Raw genomic sequence first — 22216 nt, 5'->3', positions numbered from 1 at the left:
GGATTGTAGTCCCTTCTTGGACAGGGTGCATAGCTCTGCCAACTAGAGACCCAATTTCTAACACACTTCCCATCCCAGAACTCTAAAAACCCCTTACCTGTCAATTAAACCTAAAAATCCCTTTCTACCGTCTACCCCTACCCAGCCCTTAAATAGAAAAAAATATTTTTCTTAAGTGACATACGTAAATATATATAATAATAATATAATCAAAGATAAAGTGTTTGTCATAAAAAAAAGAATACTTTAACTGCATACCAAAATCCTGCATTGAAAGGAACGTAAAAATGACCTGTGTGGTTATGGGTGTATTGTAGTGATGACATACCTTCCGAGGCACCCCAGATTTTCAAAGAAAGCATCCTAACATTCTTTTCTTGCTTTGTCCATCTTCACACTGCGGCCACCCAAGCACAGACTCTCTTTGGGTCATAGAAATGTTATATCTTGAAGATCTCAGTCAATAATCCAGTTCCTTCATACTAAGGTGCATTGTGAAATACTAAATATCTTGGTTCTACTGGTTCCACAAGCAACAGCTAGCGGTTTTGGCTTTTCTCTAACACTTTATCACATCCCAAAGTGTTTGATCCTGCAGTTTATAATTTTAATTGCAACTTGTAGGGAGCCTTTCAGGCCCATCTCACTGACTTTGGCACCAGTGCACCAGACAAACCGATGCCAGCATTAAATAGTCAGTGTTTGGGCTACTAAGAAAATAATTCTCTGTTCCCCCCAATTCAAGCTTATATACAAAATGATGCTTTTTGACCACAGTGTTAACTCTAGGGCTGGCTTGCACGTCAAGTCTTTTTCTTATGTTTTAGTGTAATTAATTTATTTTGTAGCCAGAAACCTTCTTTAGAAGGCCATCAAGTCTTACATAAGCCATACTGTTGAGCATCACTGCATACTCCCCTTTCCCAAAACCCATGCGCAAAACTGCTGCACAGAAATCCATCCGTGTCAGCTAGCAAGACTGGAAGATGATGCATTATTTTCATCAAGGAGCTCTGTGTCCTTTTTTCAATGCAGACACTCTGCACAGCCCTGTACTTGCCAGTTTTGGTCATGCCAATAGGACAGAAGGGTGTGCAGGGCCATGATAGAGAAGACTCGTGTTAGCTGAAACGGTGTGGTGCCCAAGGCTAGATTACATAGTGAGAAACTTTGCTTCTATGCTACATGTACCTACATGTAAAGGCAACTATTGCCTCACAGAGAATGTTAAAACGTTTTCAGGGAAGAGGAAATACCCTGAGTGCACTTCAGCCGTAGAAGAACTTGGTTACTGTGGCGCATTAAGGATTATCATCAAACTGGGTCCTCATAGAAGTATACAAAAAGTAAATTACTAGAAATGTAAATGCTTAGATTGCACAGCTAACGTTACATTGATTCAGGCCCTCATTCGCTTCGCCCCCCCGCCTTACTCTTACTCCACTCATCTCTGCCCCATCCTCTTGCTCTGCTCTCTATTCCCAAAACTATCCTCTGCTACTTAGTAATGGCACATAGCAGTGAACAGGTGAGCACCAAACATATGTTGTAAATTCATGGGACGAATGATTATTTTGATTAGACTTTACAATCCTATTGGGGAACAGGAAGTCCAGCTTGTGCTTATAGATATATATCCAGCCAAACGCCTCTATATATATATATACGCCCCCAGCGTGATACCACCAGATAAGTATCCAGATCCTGGCCACTGGAAGATAAAGGATAAGCTTGTGGTATCCTCCAAATATATTGTATCTCTGTGCGAAGGCAGGGTACTGGAAACAGAATAATAAAACAATCTGCTGAATAAAGGTAGCAAAGTCGACAATAAATATAAATTGTCTTCTTTATGTATGGCCTTTCAGTATTAGTATGCCTGCAGCTCCCAAATACGATTTGCACCATAAAGCTAGAAAGACCCGTTTCTGTGTAGGACCAACGATTGACATTCACCTAACCTTCGGAAATTATATAAAGAGTTCGTTGTAAGGTGTTGTACTGTAGCAGAACACAACTGAACGTTTTCTTCTTTCTTTCTCAGAAATTCCAGATCAGAGCAGTTGGAAACTTAACCCTGATGCTTCATACGTGTATTACTGTTCAAATGAGACTATCCATGGTGTGGAATTTGACTTTGTACCTGATGTCAAAGGAGCAGTCTTGGTTTGTGACATGTCATCAAATATCTTGTCCAAGCCAGTGGATATTTCAAAGGTAGGGTACTGATACAACTTTTTTGCTTAATCATCTTGTTTATTTTGCCTATATGATATATAATCTAAATTGTGCAAAAGTGAATACCAGTCACACCTAAACCAATTTGGAAGTGACCTTGGCACATGACTTGTCAAGCGGTCCTATAACATCGTTCTTGAAGTAAAGAGGTTGGATTGATACTTGCGTTCTTTCTCACCCTTACCCACCCATTTAACCCCCAGTTCTGTGCACACTCATCTACACCCCCAAAGCTCCTCACTCGTATTTTTTGTTGTTCTTTAAGTTCGTGAAAACGACTGCTTTGTGCAGACCGCTGTGCCACATCCAGCTCTTTCGCACAACTTTCAGGCTTGACCCTATTTTCCCAAGTAGGCTTGACGTTCTTGTGTACTAGCTACGGACAAGATTCTTCAGTATTAGATGTGTACCCAAAGCGTCACGCTTACAGTTGAATGTGGCTACTGTCACCCCCCTGCCTAGGAAGAGACAAATGTTGACTTCTGAGATTCTTGTAGAGAAGACAGGTCTCTTGTTGTGTACCCCTGGCGGAGTAATTAACCACCCCAACCCCTTTTGGTAAACTATGTTTATTCTGTGAAAACTGAGCCTCTCTCTTACACATAAGTGTGTTTTGGCGTGGATCTGGTGTGCATGAAGACAGTGCATATCAACAGTGTTCTCTTTGAGGGGCGTAGCAAGCCGTACCAGATGGTGGGTCTTTGACCTGGCTACGGCCATTCTAGCTCTTCTTTCTATTCAGGTATTTTCACCCATGACGTCTAGCCCCAAAATAATTTTCGCCCAGAGCTCTGCCTTAACACAGAAGTCGGATCAAAGCTGCTTTTTCTGTTTGCAAGGTCTACTCTCTGGCCATAAGGGTGCTTCCTATATGGGGAACTCCACTCACATAATGTTACTTCTCCCTTTTCAGTATTCAGTAATAATAACACCAGCAATTTATTATGGATTTGGCATATTTCTAAAAGAAGCAGTAATTTTGAGATCAATCTTAGATTCAAGAACTGTGACAAAATAGAACCTAATGAATGGGGTAAGAAACTGCTATATAAATGGCAATGGAATATAATACAACACTGTATATTGTTATAGGTAAAATTTAATATTGCTGCTATTTTTTATCACTATGTACATGTTTTTTTAATTCACAAACAGAGGATGTGTAAACGATACTCGGGCTTCTGGGAGACAGGGTTCCAAGTACATGAGCCATAAGCACCTCGTAGAATTGTGCACCAATAAAGTGCTATGATACCACATACAAAGCACTGTGAAAGTGCTGATAATTTGAAATGAAGGTGCAAGGACGGCAAGTGCAGTGAATTGGCAATACCGTATAGAAGAATTTGTTTATAAAATGGAATATGTTTCAGGGGGTAAGAAAGGTCACAGCTGATTCCCTTTTGTGGCTGCCATTAAGAGAGTTGTTGGTTAGCAGTAGGCTTATAATGAATGCGAAAATAACATCAATCACTTCATTCCTTTAGTGTGCAGAGCCACTCCGTAGTTGAATTGCTGAACAAAGCAGGTCTTTTAATGATCAACGTCTGGACCAGTAAGCAAAGGTTCGATGATGAACTGCAGACTTACTTTTGTGTTGTGGTGGACATTTTAGCAGAACAAGGGCAGTGGCATATAGAGGGTATTGGCTGGTCTTCCATGTTGGCTTGAAACCGAATTGGTAAATGATTCAACATGTTGGCATGAGCAGCAAAGCACGTTTTTAGTGTCCTGCTTGATAGTGCTTTAAACCACCCTGAGGTGCGCTATGTGCCATGATTGCTAAGTCACTATGAAGTCAAATTTGGTTAAGCAAGCAGAGGTACCACATCTTAATTGATCCAAGAGCATAATTAACGAAAAATAAAAGTCCTAGCACACGTTGTCCTAAAACCCTAGCAATTTGCCCTATCTTATTTTTACTCCCACATAAATTTCAAACTCTAAAACAACTTATCATTCTGATAGTTGTTTGGGGAATCCCCCACTACCTGGGTGGTGGTGCCGCCATAGTTGATATTCTAATGTCAGCTTTTCAAACTGTTTGCGAACAATTGTAAGATGTGTTTTTGTGAGTGCAGTTTGTGTCTGTTTGTGGGTGTTGAGAGAAAAGCAGGACTTCACTTGAGTTGATTCTTACCTTGACTTTATGGGGATTATCTCAAGCGTCTGTAAAGCGGTCCCTAAGGTAGATTAGACAACTGTTTTTGGCTGTAACAAACTTCATCACACTTCCACTGGATCGATTTGCTGTGCCCTTGGAAATTTGTGCTTGCCGTTTAGAGGATGGAATGCTGTAGCGATTTGGTGCCCCCCCTTTTTTTTTATTTTATTTTTTAAAGCGATTTTTATATCTATTAAAATACTTGATTTACAAATGGTATTGCTAGTCCTACTTTGTGTGCTTCTCTCTCAAAACAGTTTCTTTGAGTTGTTGGTGAGAGTTGGCCAGTTTTGTTTGTAGCTGAGGGCGTGAGGAACTTTCAATCAGTGTTTGTGTTTTAGAACAATAGAGAAACCCCTTCAGTTTAGCAGGAAGTTTCTCCAAACAGAATGCAGGGGCACTTGGAAAAGTCCCTTTGGTTGCTTTAGGTTTTCATCAGGTCTTTCTTAGTGCTATGTAGTTGGGAAAACAATGTGTGTAAATAATTGAGATCAGCATAGAAGCAACTCTTTTTTTGCAGGAATCTAGCTGCTGCTGAACCTCTTTGGTTATTGTGTTCAGCACTACATTGTATGAACTGTTCAGCCTCTTCCTCTTACTAAACCATCACATCTCTGTAGTTTTAGGATCGAGCCCAGGCATCTTTAGTAGGCTGTGAGCTAATGGTAGCTCTCCAGCTACTTGTGAGTAGCTGTCCTGTGTGCAGCCCAGCCTAGTAAATTAAAGGTTTATGCTTGGTTGAATTAATAAATGCATCCCAAAATTTAAAAGAGTTTGTTCATGACAAAATTGTGTGTATTTTTCAGAACTCCTAACTTGATGTTAGGAGGAAAAAAGTGTACATTTCCATAATATATTACATATATTTAAAGCTGGTATTTGAGTGATAAATCACGAGTAACTGGATAGACTTATTACTGATATGTTTACCTTGGCGTCAGGGGCATTGCGGCTATGACTGTCTTGTAACCATGTAGCTTTAGTACACATTGATAAAGACTTTTTCACATTACTGATGGCAACCCCGCCTGATACAGAGGTGATCACTGCTGATGATTTCTCACTCATAGGGTGGGCACTAATGTAATCTTGTCTAACGTGACTTCTGTTACCACACTAAACTGTTTGTAGCTCAGTGTATTTTTCATTGAACATCAGTAGTTCCTAATACAAAAAAAGGTGGGGTACCCCTGATCTAGCCAAATTTTGAAAACCGCGAATGACTGGAGTAAAGCACTGAGGACTAACTGAATGACTAGCAGTTCCAAGTAATCAATATGGTGATCCTGGTTCCGAAGGGGGCACTTTCCTTGAACATTGCACTAAAGTGCCTGAGATTGAGACCTCTGTGGTAATGATAATCTTCAGGACCGGGTCTGTAGGGGCCTGCTTTGCGCCAAGTTGTTGGTTGACCACCATTGAAGAAAGTGGTACGCTTAGGCCTTGACTAACACTATAAATTACAGCTGCCCTTTCCCTTCTGGACTAACTCCAGCAACCTTAAAGCAGTCCCTATTGCTGGCTCCACTATGTTCCTGGCTTGTTAAACTTTACCACAGGTTCACTGAATCATTTAGCTACGCCGTTGGGAAATCCGTGCTTCTCAGCTAAAGAATGGAATGCTGCACCAATCTTGGTGATAACATCTGTAATAAAATAATATGTAGATAGTGAGAGCCTTTTTAATGAGCTATAATATCCAGCTACTCGATGTACACGTGCTATTGCTAAATCGGTAGGAGATTACATTGTGAAGCATAATGTAAGGGGTGAAAGCAAACATATTTTAAAACGAAGGAAAGGCCTATGACTTAGTATATAGAGTTGTGTGAGGTTAAAGAGTTGGTTGCAATGTCAGTGTTGAGAAATAAGGTTGGATATTTCGAGGACGTTTACATTTTCGAGTAGGTGAAAATGGAAAGTTAGACTGTGATAAAGGCACTGAATTTGAAGATCTGCATATAAGTGATGGTTGAAACCATAACCTTGAACTCAATTACAGCAAACTGTGGTGTGGGTGACAAATCTATAAATTAGAATGTAAGGCCCGAGAAGTAAAGTATTAATGTTGCATTTTTTTATTTGCTTCACCTCCATCTAGAGCCTGTGCCAACAGGACAAAAACCCCTTATAGAATTAAATAAACAAATGTGCTATAGGTTTGGCACTTTGCTTTGATTTGGAGAAATTTACTTTGGATTTGAACTGCTGAGAAAGGAGGTAAATTATCATGCAGTCAGCCTTTGGTGCTCTTGCAAAGCACACTACTGATGTTGCAAACTACACATTGACCACTAGCTTGACATGAATATGATACATGTCTATAGTGTTCTTGGCTTGCAGACTTCTACATATTTTGTTGTCTTCATTTTGGTATATCACATCTAAATACAAAATATACAGGGATATGGAGAACGATTCATTCCCTGTCCAATATGTTGGCCGAAGCTGAAAACGGACTTTGAAAAGCTTTTACAATATACTCCTGACCTGATCTTTTGTCTAACAGACTGTGTTTTGCAATATGTACACATGTATGCAGGACCGGCTTTAGCATTGTGGCACCTGGTGTAACAGTCTTTGTTGGCACCTTCATCTGCGATGACCTCTTTCTTAATTGTTTCCCTCACTATCTGTTTTTACAATGCGCAATAACTAAAGTTGTTGCACGCGTTGTCAAAAAGAGTTCACAACAACACCATATCTACTTAGATATGGTACTGTTGCTTTCCTATCATCATGGCATACCCTAAGCTGCCTTGCACCAGTGTACACACCCTTGCACCTTAGTGCAAGGATGTTTGCCTAAGGTCAAGCTTAGGTTTTATACTGGAAGGGTACCCTCGTAGCACACTATTTAATAATTTGACAAGGTTTAACACTTTACCACTTTATATTTGTGCTGTACATGCAGCATGTGCAAAATTGGAAAGGTTTGGAGAAAATAAATCTCTTCAACTTTAGATCTGCTTGAACACTTTATTTATTTTTATATATATAATATTTAATTTTTGTGGCAATGCATTTGAACCAACATTAGTAGATGAGGATTAGCGTAGAAAATCCTGGGTGAGTGCATGGGACTGTTCGTTTACCACCCATCATATGCCTCTTTGATGCAAAGTATTGCAGAGTGCTACCTTGTTCTACTTTCAAACAATCAAATATTCATAAAGTATGGCAAATCATCCGTGAGGGTCTAGAGGTGCTGGAGATGTTGGCTGCTGCGTGGTGGTTAGTTAATTCGAACAACCAGGTCTTGCGTTCTTTCTCACGTTGCTGGAGTGAAGAGGCAGCCCTGAGATGCGCTCTAGCCGCCTGGTGCGTGAAAGAGCATCCTCTGCTGTTGGTTCGGTGGATCCAAAGGGGGTTGCTGAGAGGAAGAGGGAGCCAGATTGAAGGTGTCTGGTCAGTTGGTGAAAGGTCAGAAGTTTGCTGATGCATGCTGATCCTACGTTGTGCAAGACTTATTAAGCGTGGGTCAGCATCTTGAATTGGCATCTCGCTCCTGGATCAGGAGCCAGTGTAGCTTCTTGATGTGGGTCATTCTGGGGAGGTCGAGGATGAGTCTTACTGCTGAGTTTTGTATTGTCTGACATCTCTTCAGGAGGCCTGCCGTGATTCCTACGTAGAGTGTGTTTCCGTAGTCTAGCCTGCGTGACGGTCCTTCTGATGATGACTGAGATCCATCTGAAAATCTTGCGGAGCATGCGAAAGGGTGTGGAAGCACGCGGATGACCCTGTGTTGAACTGCTTTTTCATGGATAGCTTGCCGTCCAGGATGATTCAGAGAATGCAGGTGTTGTTTGTTGGGGCAGGAGGTGTGCTGAGTTCTGCAAGCCACCATACATCTTTCCAGGGCTATGTGTTGGTCCAAAATATGAAGACTTCCGTCTTGTCCTTGTTCAGTTTGAGACAGGTGTCCTTCATCCATTCAGTGATGTTCATCATGCATCTGTGGAAGTTGGCTGTGGTGGTGGAGGGGTGTTTGGACAGCATGAGGATGAGCTGGGTGGCAGCAGTATAGGAGATGATGTTGAGTCTGCTATCTGATGGTGTAGGCTGGTCGGGGGGGTCATGTAAGTGTTGAAGAGGGTGGGGCTGAGGGACGGTCCTTGGAACACTATAGATAACATTCTTAGGCTCCAAGGTGAAAGGTGAGAGATGGATCCTCTGGGTACTTCCTGAGAGGAATGAGGCAGTCCTTATGAAGGTGTATCCTTGGATCCCAATGTGGTGGAGTCTGTTGTTCAGGATGTGATGGGAGATGGTGTCAAAAGTGGCTGACAGGTCCAGGAGGATGAGGGCTGCTGTTTTGCAGGAGTCCAGGAGGGACTTGATGTCATTGGTGGCTGTGATTAGGACTGTCTCTGGGCTATGATTAGCTCAACATCCGGATTGGGAAGGCTCCAGGAGGTTGTGGTGTTCCAGATGTTGGGTGAGTTGCTGGTTGAGTGGTTTTTGCTGTGTAGGGGGGGGGCAGGGAGATGGGTCTGTAGTTCTTTGGTTTGGCTGGGTTGGCAGATGTGTGTTTTTTTTTTTTGTTGTTGTTGTTTTTTTTCTTCTTTTTTTCAGGAGGGTTTCACTTCAGCACATTTCCAGTCCTTGGGGAAAGATGGCGAGGTGATGGAGGTGTTCAAGACTTTTCTGAGCTCGTCACTGATTATCTTGCTTCCAGGGTTGAAGACGTGGTATGGGCAGGAGTCAGTGTGTGCTACAGAGTGCACCGAGTTGATGATGTGGCAGAACTGTCATGCGTGGTGAGGGGGTCCCAGTCGGTGAGCAGGTGTTCAGGGTTAGTGTTCATGGGTGTGAGCTGGTTGATACTGTCGGCGGTGGATGTTTGAAGTTTTCATAAATGGCAGAGATCTTGTAGTGAAGACGCCTGTGAGGCTGTCGCACACATCCTAGGAGGATGTTATGTAAATCTTGGTGGCAGTGGGATTGGAGAATTCCCTCACGATGGCGAAGAGTTAATTGCTGTGGTTGTTGCTGGCTTCAATGAGGTCTGCTAGGACTTTCTTCTTTGTTTCTTTCAGGAGGTGGTGTGCTGGTTGAGTGCAGTCCTGAAGGTAGTGCTGTCTTCTGTCTTTTTGCTGCTTCCTCACTTTTTCTAGTTGGTGGCTGTTGCATTTGGCAGGTTTCAGTTCTTCAGTGAACCAGCAGTCTCTTTGGTTGGTCCTTTGAAACTGGTTGTGTTGGTGAGGGCGATTGTGTCAGCTCATTCTGTGATCCACTGGGAGAAGTTTTTTTTTGCTGCTTGTTCTGGGTCAGGTGTTGAGTCAGGGAGGTGGGATCCGATAGCGTTATTCCACTGGTCTTCTGATATCTTTTTCCAATCTGTGCATGGGGGAGTGGTGAATGCCAGAGCTGTTAGGTCTTGAGATTGTGAAGTGGATGCTTTAGTTGTCAGCACAGGTGAGCTGTGTGACGTGGTTGTACTTGACTGTGTTGCTGGAGGTGAATATGGGGTGGAGCATGTGTCCTGCAATGTGGGTTGGGTCAGTGACAATTTGCTTGAGGCTGATGCTCCTCATGCTTTCCAGAAGGTTGGTTGTGTTGGAGTTGCTAGGGTCACCAAGGTGGAAGTTGAGGTCCCCTAGGAAGATGTAGTGCTCGGAGCCAATGGCGATGTTCGCAAAGGGGTCTGGGATGGCGTTGTAGAAGCTGGGGCGTGGTCTGTAGGTGAGGATGCCTCTGATGGTGTATTTTCTGTCTGTGGAGTTGGAAGTTGAGGTGTTCTGTTATCAGAGTTGGGTCATCTGTTGGGCAGCAGATGGTGTCCTTTTAGATGATGACAATACTGCCTCTGTACTTGGTGGTTTAGACCCAGAGTGTCATTATTAGTCTTTGGGGGTGATTATGTTGGCATCTGGTGTAGTGGCGGGATTCTGCCAGGTTTCCATGAGGAAGATGACATTGAAGGTGAGGGATGAGATTGTGTTCCATATCTCTATGGAATGCTTGCCATGTGATCGTGCTTTGAGTAGAATGCACTGGAGGTGGACCGTGGTGGTCTTGGTCGAAGCTTAGGGCGCTGTCATATTTGCGGTGTTTCTGTTGTTGTTAGCTGTTTCAATCAATCAAGGATTTATACAGCGCACTAATCACCCGTTAGGGTCTCAAGGCGCTGGGGGGGAGCTACTGGTCGTAGAGCCATGTCTTGAGGCGTTTTCTGAATGTCAAGAGGTCTTGGGAAGGTGGAGCGGTAGGGAGTTCCAGGTCTTGGCGGCTAGGTGAGAGAAGGATCTTCCTCCGGCGGTGGTGCAGCGGATGCGGGGGATGGAGGCGAGGGCGAGGCTGGCGGAGCGAAGATTGCGGGTGGGGGTGTGGAAGGTGAGTCTGTCGTTGAGGTAGGCTGGGCCTGTGTCGTTGAGGGCCTTGTGTGCGTGGATGAGGAGTTTGAAGGTGATCCTCTTTGATACTGGTAGCCAGTGAAGGTCTCTTTGGTGGGGGGAAATGTGGTCGCTGCGTGGGATGTCCAGAATGAGGCGGGCGGATGTGTTCTGGATTCTTTGCAGATTTGTTAGGAGTTTGGTTGTTATTCCTGCATATAGGGCGTTTCCGTAGTCCAATCGGCTGCTGACCAGGGCGTGGGTGACAGTTTTCCTGGTTTCGACAGGAATCCACCTGAAGATTTTGCAAAGCATGCGGAGAGTGTTGTAGCAGGAAGAGGAGATGACATTGACCTGCTGAGTCATGCTGAGTGTGGAGTCCAAGATGAAGCCTAGGTTGCGTAGGTGAGGGCGCGGTTCCTTGGGAGGTGGGCCACCAGGAGTCATTCCAAGTTGAGGGGTTGGTGCCAAAGATGAGGATTTCCTTCTTGTCTGTGTTTAACTTGAGGTGGCTTGATTCCATCCATCCAGCTGCCGATGGCGTGAAGTCCGTTGTGGAGGTTGTTCTTTGCAGATGTAGGGTCTTTCGTGAGGGAGAGGATGAGCTGACTGTCGTCTGCGTAGGAAACTATGTTGATGTGGTGGGTTCGTGAGATGTTGGCGAGGGGGGCCATGTGAACGTTGAAGAGCGTGAGGCTGAGCGAAGATCCTTGGGGAATGCCACAGATGATTCTAGAGGCTTCTGACAGGAACGGTGGGAGGCGGACTCTCTGGGTTCTGGCTGAGAGAAATGACGAGATCCAGTCGAGTGCCTTGTCGCGGATTCTAGCGTTGTGGAGGCATGTGCGGAGAGTGTGATGACATACCATGTCGAAAGCTGCGGAGAGGTCCAGGAGGATGAGTGGTGCTGTTTCTCCTTTGTCGAGCATGGTCCTAATGTCGTCTGTGGCAGCAATGAGTGCAGTCTCGGTGCTGTGGCTTCTGCGGAATCCAGATTGGGAGGTGTCAAGTAACTTGCTGTCTTCCAGGAACCGGGATAGTTGGCTGTTTACGATTTTTTCGATGACCTTGGCTGGGAAGGGGAGGAGGGAGATCGGCCGGTAGTCTGCCTTTGATTTCTTCAGCAGGGCGTTGATTTCTGCGTGCTTCCATCTTTCTGGGAAGGTGGCTGACTCGAAGGAGCTGTTGATGGTTTTGCAGAGGTGGGGGGTGATGATGATGTTTGCCTTATTGAAGATATGGTGTGGGCAGGGGTCCGATGGTGATCCGGGGTGGATGGAGGCCATGGTGGTGGCGGTGTCCTCTATGTTGACGGGGGTCCAGGTGTGGAGGAGGTGGGTGTTGCTTGGAGCGTTGGGTTCTTGGGTGTTTGTAGTCAGCTGGTGGGTCTGGGGTTTGAAGCTATTGCGGATTTCTTCGATCTTTCGACGGAAGTGGATTGCCAGTGAGTTGCAGAACTCCTGTGATGGCGGGGGTTCGTTGGAGCAGGTCCTGGGGGTGGAGAGCTCATTGACGATGCAGAAGAGCTCTTTACTGTTGTGAGCGTTGGTGTCGATGCGGTTTTTGAAGTGGATCCTTTTGGTGGTGCGGATCAGTTGGTGATGTTTGCATAGGGCATCCTTGAAAGCGATGTGGTTGGAGTTGGTAGGGCCAAGGTGCCAGTTTTTTTTCCATTCTGTGACATAGCCGTTTGGGTTCCTGTAGTTCTGGGGTGAACCAGCTTACCTTGATTCTGTGGGAGGTGTTGTTGTTGTTTTTTTTTTTTTTTTTTTTTTTTTGAGCCGTGCGAGGTTGTTGGCGCAATCATCTATCCAGCGATGCAGGTTGGTGGTGGCTGTGTTCGGGTCTGGGGTCCCAGGGGGTGGGGCCCGGGCGAGAGTGGAGATCAGTTGATATTTTGCTCCAGTTGCGTCGGGGGGTTGTGTGCGGTGGTGGTGAGTGACTGGTTTCTGGTAGGAGAAGTGGATGCAGCGGTGGACTGTCCAGCTGAGTTAGGTGGTGTGGCTGGAAGAGACGTGGTTGCTGGCTGAGAAGATGGGGTCGAGTGTGTGGCCTGCGGAGTGGGTGGGTGTAGATTGAGGCCGAAGTTGGCGAGGTTGTCGATTAGGTTGGTGGTGTTGATATCGTTGTTATTTTCTAAGTGGAAGTTTAGGTCACCGAGAAAGATGTAGTCTGTTGAGGCGAGGGCTTGGGAGCTGATGGCGTTGGTGATGTCATCGCAGAACTGTGGTGTGGGTTCAGGCGGTCTGTAGACCAGTGTTCCTCTGAGTGTGTTGTTGATGTGGATTTTGAAGTGGAGGTGCTCTGCGGAGTTGATGGTGTCGTGGGAGTTGGTGGAGACTCTTATGGTGTTTTTGTGGACTATGGCGATTCCTCCTCCTGGTCTGTTGATTCGGTCTCTTCGGGTGATCATGTAGTTTTCTGGTATGGCTATGGCTACGTCTGGTTCCGAGGCCGAATTCATCCAGGTTTCGATGAGGAATGCGACGTCGGGCGAGTATGTGGTCAGGAGGTCCCAGAGTTCAATTGCATGTTTGTGGACGGAGCGGGTGTTAAGTAGGATGCATCTTAGGCGGTTGTCTGTTTTGATTTGGAGTTTGGAGGTTAGGTTGCAGGTGAAAGTGCAGGCTTTGCTGCAGGTGAAGTGGCAGTGGTGGCAGGAGAATACTCCTCTTGTAGATCATGGGGATGTGCAGCAGCAGTATAAGTTGAGACATGTAGGACTTGGAGGCCAACGGCGGTGTAGCTGTGCAGTGGGGAAGAGCCAGGGAACCTGGTGGTGGGCATGATCCAGGCATGGATGGGCACAGACAAGCTTGCCTTTGGTGTGCCAGCAGCGCGGCCATGCAGCGGCTGCCATAAGTAGTCCTTAGAGGTGGGAGGGTCTAGCAGGGGACGGTAAGCCAGGGGGTGGGATGATTGGGAAGAAAACAACTGAAACGGATAATGCAGGCAAAACAGTGGTGAAACAGCAAATGCTGGCAATAGACAGTACTTGCAAAGTTAAACAGGCAGTGCATCACAAGGAAGTACAAAATTAGATAGGCAATGCAGCACAAGAATTTACATACATTAGCCGAAAGAGCAGGCAAATGCAGGAAAGAAGATTCACCCGGGTGGCGGGTTTGAATGAGAGAGTTCGAGGACTGTGGCAGAGTCACAGTATTGGTAATCTATCATGGCAGCAGTGGGGGAGCAGCACGCTTGACCTAGGAGGCCGAGGGCTACTCACTGGAGCCGTGCCGTGGCTCCATAAAAAGTCCTGGGAGGTTGGAGGGGCTAGAAGGGAGGTGGGAGTTTGGAGGGCAGGGAGTGGGAATATGTCGGCAATTGAAGATGACTAAGAGGAAAACTACTGAAACAAACAATACAGGCAAAACTGTGGTGAAACAGCAAAGTTAGGCAAAACACAGTTTCTTACAAAGTTAAACAGACTGTGCAGGCAAAAGGAAATCCAAAGTTAAACAGGCAGTGTGGCACAAAAAATTACAAATTCAACCTTACAATGTGGTTAAAGGATATACATATATTAGACAGTACGGGCAAATGCATGAAAGAAGATCCATCCGGGTGGCGGGTTCGATCGAGAGAGCTCGAGGACTGTGGCACAGTCATAGTATTGGTGATCTATCTCGCCAGCCATGGGGGAGTGGGACGCTTGACTTAAGAGGTCGAGGGCTACTTAAGGGCTAATATCTAATGCACTTTATTATTTGTGCTGAAAAGTAAACCCCTAAGCAACACTTTGTACCAGGGTTGCATCACTTTTGTGTTGCAAGCTAGGCGCTTCTGTTAGTCAAGCCTACCAATATACATAACACAGTAATTGGAGGAGTGTGGGGATGTCATACTTATAAAATTGAATTGCAACTCAATGGCAACTGAAGATTAACGAAAGATTGAGGAGAAAAAGCAATAATCTTCTGAACCTATGTCTTTCAATTTGCATGCAATGCATAGCTCAGTGTGCTATATTAGGATTGCTACTTATGAACTCCAAGTAACAAAAATATCTCTGTGACAAAAGTAATAACCCACTGAGCTAGTTACATGAAATACTAATCTGTGATCTACATGTCACATGTTGTGCTTTGCAGAAGAAACATTAACACCCTAGGCAACTATATCATGAGTCAAAAAGGCATCTCTCCCTCCAGTGCATTAACCATGAGTTATTATGCTGTTATAGTTGTCCCCTGAAAAATGCCACTCCCAGAGAGATCACTGTAGGCTGCTCTTATCTCGGCTCAATCGGTCATGCAGAGTGCACACCCTTGACCTTGGTACTTGATGGGACGGCAGTGTTTGCACCACCTTAAATCCGGTATTGAATATTTTTTCTTGAGTGTGTTGCAGCCTTGAAATGACATCAGCTTTCACTGACTTAGAATTTCATTTTTATAGTTTGGACTCATTTTTGCTGGAGCGCAGAAAAACATTGGCTGTGCTGGCGTCACTGTGGTAATAGTCCGCGAGGACTTGCTGGGCTTTGCTCTGAAAGAATGTCCTACGATCTTCGACTACAAAATTCAAGTGGGGAACAATTCGTTATACAACACCCCTCCATGTTTCAGGTAATTCTGGTCTTATTGCAAAAGACAATTGTATGAAATCAACACTTTTCTGGATTTACATTACATTTGGATGAAGTATTTGAACTCCTTCAATTTTGGCAACGGTAAATGGAAAAATAATGCAAATATGTGTGTATATACATATATATCAATCACGTGTGCTTCCTTGGCTTTTTTCAAGGCATTGTACAGAGCGAGCAGCGGAAACGAAAGCCAACAGTGCTTATGAAATCAGCCTAAATTAGGACAGATGCAAGCACTGGCCTGCTCTGAATGAGTAGGGCTTGAACGTGTCTAATTAGCAGCTTAAATTTTAGCCTCGCCCATTGCTTTGGAACTAAAAACTACACAGAGCTGATGGCTAAGTTATTGTAAGCTGATCAATTTCAAGCAATAGCTAGCATTTTCAGATTGGCCCAGACAATAGTACTTTCTAGTACACTGAGTTTTTTAATGAGAAAATTGAGTTGCTTGAAGAAGGACCACCTAGATGTTTAACAATAGTGTACTAATTAATTTATTTAATGTGTACTGTGCACAAAAACAAACCTGATGGTAAAAAAAAAAAAAAAAACATATACATTGTAAAAGCTCATAGAATCTTAAGGCTCATCATGTTTGCGTTTTGATGGATGACTACTGTCGGAAGCAGGATATTAGCTGATCTCAAATGTCTGGGGGACAGTACTTGTTGTTGTTTCGTGTAAGTGTATTAACTTCCTGAGGTGGAATTGGGTATTTTTTGGGAAGGACAAATTATGTTTTGTAAACAAAATGGTCGCAACAAGAAACTTCAGATGTCTACCAAACAGACCGTTGCTGTTATCAAGTACAGAGTTGATTTGGGGTTCCTACAAGTATTTTATTAAAGTTTACCTTTAAAAAAAAAAAACGGTATCTTTCATAGGAGTTGGAACTTGAACCTACTGTTCTTGACGATTTTGTTAATTTAGGGAACAAGAGTTTTTCCTAACTATTTACAGTTTGCAAATGAAACTAGAGATATAACAATCAGAATATTGTTCTATTACCATTAAGCTGTAAATAAACATTCTCAACATTCAGCACATGTTTTTACCAAGCCAAATATCAGATCATGTTTATCAGTTGTAACTTAAGGTTGTTATTCCACCTACAGTTGTATTGCACTAAGCATAGATATTCATACTTCACATAAATCTCTACCACAATCATTAGTTTTGTAATGCTTCCTTTGCTGGATTCTTCATTAGTGCATTAATCATATGTACCCAGCTAGCTAGGTATTCTGGTATTTTCTTATCCTTTCTCACAGCTTTTATGCCTATCATCTCAGTCTTAGCCCATTCTACTGTGTCCTTTTCCCATTTCTAATCTCTCTTTAGGGGGATTTTAACCACACCCATGTTAGGTCAGCCACTTTCATTGGCTTGTGAGCGTGGCTTTTAAAATCCGCTTGTTTTCATTTGTGAAAGGCATGCATACCTCATGCTTTTTCTGGTGTTTAGCTCTCCTCGAGAGCACTGGTAAAATACCGGAAACATACGAGGCTCCTCTATTAATTTTGCAGTGCGATCGCGCCGTGTTTTACGCAGCGTGATTGCGCTCGTGTTTTTTTTTTTTTTCTTCATTTAATGTGACAAGAAAAGACCGGTTAGGCGTTGACAACGCTAATAGCTCTAACTCGACGTAATGCAAGACCCATTTGTAAGGAAGTGCCTCCTTGGCATGGTTACCACCTAACTTTTTGCCTTTGCTGATGCGAAGTTTTGATTGAAAGTGTGCTGGGACCCTGCTAACCAGGCCCCAGCACCAGTGTTCTTTCCCTAAACTGTACCTTTGCTTCCACAATTGGCACAGCCCTGGCACTCAGATAAGTCCCTTGTAACTGGTACCAAGGGCCCTGATGCCAGGAAAGGTCTCTAAGGGCTGCAGCATGTCTTATGCCACCCTGGGGACTCCTCACTCAGCACATGCACACTGCCTCACAGCTTGTTTGTGCTGGTGGGGAGAAAAAGACTAAGCCGACATGGTACTCACCTCAGAGTGCCATGCCAACCTCACACTGCCTGTGGCATAGGTAAGTCACCCCTCTAGCAGACCTTACAGCCCTAAGGCAGGGTGCACTGTACCACAGGTGAGGGCATATGTGCATGAGCACAATGCCCCTACAGTCTCTAAGCAAAACCTTAGACATTGTAAGTACAGGGTAGCCATAAGAGTATATGGTCTGGGAGTTTGTCAAACGCGAACTCCACAGTTCCATCATGGTTACACTGAAATCTGGGAAGTTTGGTATCAAACATCTCAGCACAATAAATGCACACTGATGCCAGTGTGCAATTTATTGTAAAATACCCCTAGAGGGCATCTTAGAGATGCCCCCTGAATAACAATCCGACTTCTAGCGTGGGCTGACCAGTTTCTGCCAGCCTGCCACACACCAGACATGTTGCTGGCCACATGGGGAGAGTGCCTTTGTCACTCTGTGGCCAGGAACAAAGCCTGTACTGGGTGGAGGTGCTTCTCACCTCCCCCTGCAGGAACTGTAACACCTGGTGGTGAGCCTCAAAGGCTCACCCCTTTTGTTACAGCACCCCAGGGCATCCCAGCTAGTGAAGATGCCCGCCCCTCCGGCCACTGCCCCCCCTTTTTGGCAGCAAGGCTGGAGGAGATAATGAGAAAAACAAGGAGGAGTCACCCACCAGTCAGGACAGCCCCTAAGGTGTCCCGAGCTGAGATGACCCCTACCTTTAGAAATCCTCCATCTTGAGTTTGGAGGATTCCCCCAATAGGATTAGGGATGTGCCCCTCTCCCCACAGGGAGGAGGCACAAAGAGGGTGTAGCCACCCTCAAGGACAGTAGCCATTGGCTACTGCCCTCCTAGACCTAAACACACCCCTAAATAGCCATTGGCTACTGCCCTCCCAGACCTAAACACACCCCTAAATTCAGTATTTAGGGGCTCCCCAGATCCCAGGAAATCAGATTCCTGCAACCTGAAGAAAGAAGGACTGCTGACCTACAAGCCTGCAGAGAAGGAGGAAGATGACAACTGCTTTGGCCCCAGCCCTACCGGCCTGTCTCCAACTTCGAAAACATGCGACCAGTGACGCATCCGACAGGGACCAGTGACCTCTGATGCCTCAGAGGACTGCCCTAGACTAAAGGACCAAGAAACTCCCGTTAACAGCGGCCCTGTTGAAAACCAGCTACTTCTTTGCAACAAAGAAGCAACTTCCAAAGACTGCACGTTTCCCGCCGGAAGCGTGAGACTTCTCACTCTGCATCCGACGCCCCCGGGTCGAGATTCAGAGAACCAACACCTCAGGGAGGACTCCCCGGCGACTGCGAGCCTGTGAGTAAGCAGAGAAGACCCCCTGAGCCCCCACAGCAACGCCTGCAGAGAGGGAATCCAGAGGCTCCCCCTGACCGCGACTGCCTGTAACAAGGGACCGGACGCCTGGAACCAACACTGCACCCGCAGCCCCCAGGACCTGAAGGAACCAAACTTCAGCGCAGGAGTGACCCCCAGGCGACCCTCTGCCTAGCCCAGGTGGTGGCTGTCCCGAGAAGCCCCCCGTTGCGGCCTGCACAGCTAGAGTGACCCCCGGGTCCCTCCATTGTTTTCTACCTGAAACCCGACGCCTGCTTTGCACACTGCACCCGGCCGCCCCTGTGCCGCTGAGGGTGCGTTTTGTGTGCCTACTTGAGTCACCCCCCCCCCCAATGCTCTACAAAACCCCCCTGGTCTCCCCCTGAGGACGCAGGTACTTACATGCTAGCAGACTGGAACCGGAGCACCCCTGTTCTCCATGGATGTAGAGGTTAAAAATTAATTGCAAATGAGACCAACTTTTAGGAGGAAAATGAAAGTTAAGAAAGCCAAAACAACTCTAAGGCATGCAATAAAAGCAAAGTCGGGTTGCATAGCCACCTCCTCTTACCCCCGCCCCCCCCCCCCCAACCCCTAGGCAAATCCAAGCAGTATTGCTGTGCAAGCAGCAACCCCTCCCTGTATGCTTGACCAAGGAACTATAGGCTCCACAGTCGAAGAACTGTGGGTTCCCTTCCACCCAGGACCAGCTGAACTAAACTCTTCTGGAAGAGCTTTCTGTCTGCCTCGCTTATACTCACCAGGGTAATATAAACCAACGACTTCTGGGCCATTTGTCCTTACTAGCAGGGAACCAACCCAGTTCATCTTCATTGATCTATTCCTAGACTCCGCAAATCCAGTCCTGCTAAACCGTGCAGGCCTGCTGGAGGTGCTTCGTACCATCCCAGCACTTTCCATGATTTTAGCACAGGACATACAAATAATAAACAACACAGGTGCCTGGCATTACACCGTAATCGAGGCAGCAATAATGGGTGCTTGTTGCAACATGGAGTTCTACCCACCGGACATCCCAAAGCTTATTGATGATAATCTTGATAACCTCCATGTGATGGGCATAGACCTGCTCCCACACAGAAGTGCTAAACCATCAGACACACACAGCATGTCTGTCAAAGTGAATTGATTATCACAGCTAGCAGGCATCACAAGGCACAAAAGGAACTGGGTCTTTCGAAAAAGCCAGAAGGGAATTTCAAAATTCTACTAGGGAACATGACAGTTACCAGGTGAGGAAATTCAGCTGATAGGTCAGTTGCCATTAAACAGTAAAGCAGGCCAGAATTGGGCAAAGGAAAAGTAAACTACCATTGGATACCAGCAGTGCTCAAGAGCCACAAACCACCCAGGCGTAGAGTTGACCTAACCGTGATCACACAGTGAAATTGTCCACATTGAGGTCAAAGGGATTACAATCCTATCATGAGTGTAGTAGCTGGACTACAACAAAAACTTGAGGATATTGACTGGATGGAATTTTTAAGCACAAAGGAGATTTATTTGTTGCTTCTAGGAGACGTAGGCTGCAGGTGCTAGCATTTCTACACTTGAGCCCCAGGGTAATATGGGCTTTACTATTTAGGAACATTGGCACTGGGGACCTGGTTAGCAGGAACCCAGTGCACTGTGGTCAAAGTTGCATCTAAAAACCAGGCAAAAAGTAGGGCGGTGCTGCAACCAGAACCCAGTTCCCTACAATTATCATCCTTAAGAATTACATGAACTGTTCTTTGTGTTGATTCGTAATGACTTGCATTATGTAATTCAAAGCACTGCTGACCAGTAATCCCTCTAGTGTTGAAGTTGCAGCTGCCCATGTTGTTTTGTACGTGGCATCCTCAAATGATACCAAAATATTCTATTATGCTGGATATTTAAAATTGTCCTGACCTCTAGAGAGGTAAAGATCAGATTCCTCAATATACTGTGACCCGGTAGACATTTATGATAGTCCTTCAGAAAGTCGTAGTGGAGTGTCTTGAAAGTTCCCATTGCAGGGGAAAAATGCTAGAAACATCAATGAATACATGTTGGTGACTGTGTTGAGCTCCCCTCTTTCATCAAGTGAACTGCAGACAGGAAAGTGGTTGTAATTTGTGTCCTTCTGTGCACAATGTGACTTCATTATTTCCTTCTTACAGCATCTATATAACAGGTCTTGTTCTGGAATGGATTAAGAACAATGGTGGTGCTGCAGCCATGGAGAAGATGAATCATCTCAAATCAAGTTTGATTTATAATCTCATTGATGAATCCCATGGATTTTATGTGTAAGTTACTATTCTTTTGCTTTTTTATTTTGAAGTGTTCCTGTCTGTCCACTTATTCAAGTATTTTGTATATTCTAAACCATGAAATGGTTCAACTTTATTATAGCATTACAGGTTTATAGCACGGTAATGGTTAAGGATGCTCACTTCTTACTCCCACTCTCTGGTACCCCCAATAATATTGATTTGGTACTGCCACTGTTTAGGATTCCCTGTGCCTTTTTTTTCTGCTGCTTCAGAGTTACATAGGTTTTCTAATAGGTGGTTGTTGCTTTTGTATTCAGGAGAGATCCTGGTGAGCAGGTTTAATATACAGGAGCGGCTTGTGGTGGTAAATGGGGACGGGGTAGCGCATGCACGGGTGGGGTGGTGGTGGGGGAAATAATTAAAAAACAAAAACGTACATGTGCTGCTGTTGCCATCACCACCGCGCTGCTCCTCTCCTAGGCTACAGACAGGCTGCAGGCACAGGCTCCCAGCTCAGAGCAGCGTCATTATTGGCTGTAAAGCGCCCAGCCAGGGCGCTGTTAGGCAGACTGGCAACACAGTGCCGGGTTTGAGAGAGCCTATTGCGCATGTGTGTTTGGATGGCCGGAGACTGCTAACCAAACATACATGCGCAATGCTTGTCACAGCCTGTAGCCCCGCCCCTTTTACCAAAAAAACAATAATAAACATAGTTTATTATCTTTTTGGTGAAAGGTTTTCACCTGTTTAAGGAGGGGGGAATTTAGGCGCAACACTCCTCCGTCCAAGCAGAAGAGCCGCGCCTGGTAATATAGCGATATGTAAGAGGAATTTAGTAAGAGTGGGAGAGGGGAGAAAGGCTTGTGTTTTTTTTTTTTTTCTTCTTACATTTTGAGGACTCAAAGTATTTAAGTGATCAGTGAATGACTATTTGATAAAGGAGTAGTTGAAGATGCTGTGAACAAGTCTTGCAAATATACTGCCTCTGAAATGTGTTTCACGCATTTATGCTATAGAAGAGAAGTGATCTGCACCATTTTTTTTAGCTGTGGCGGCTTACTTTATATGGAGGGAACAGAAGGCTGTGATGGTCATTCCATGTTTGTTGAAACACATGTAAGCAGCAAGTCGTAGAAAGTGGATGCTTTGCAGTGCAGGTTTTATAATGTTCCTGATTATAAGACTTAAGATTTTTTTTTATTTATTTTTTTAAGTTTCCTAAATGTATATAAAGGGTTGCTCTTTTGTTGTAATTATTGCTTTGAGTCTTCACCAGTTTCGCAAGGTG

General features: G+C 45.1%; 1 protein-coding gene across 1 annotated transcript in view; it reads left to right on the top strand.

Moving 5' to 3' along the window:
- Positions 1-22216, top strand: part of PSAT1 (phosphoserine aminotransferase 1) — a 79314-nt gene that overhangs the window by 30695 nt on the left and 26403 nt on the right. The window contains exons 5-7 of the mRNA XM_069230069.1: positions 2045-2217; positions 15142-15311; positions 20833-20961. Of these exons, the coding sequence (XP_069086170.1) occupies positions 2045-2217; positions 15142-15311; positions 20833-20961 (472 nt within the window). The remainder of the gene's footprint in view (positions 1-2044; positions 2218-15141; positions 15312-20832; positions 20962-22216) is intronic.

Source organism: Pleurodeles waltl, chromosome 1_1, assembly GCF_031143425.1.
Source record: "Pleurodeles waltl isolate 20211129_DDA chromosome 1_1, aPleWal1.hap1.20221129, whole genome shotgun sequence".
Classification (NCBI taxonomy): Eukaryota; Metazoa; Chordata; class Amphibia; order Caudata; family Salamandridae; genus Pleurodeles; species Pleurodeles waltl.
This window is presented reverse-complemented; position numbering and strand designations above follow the sequence as displayed.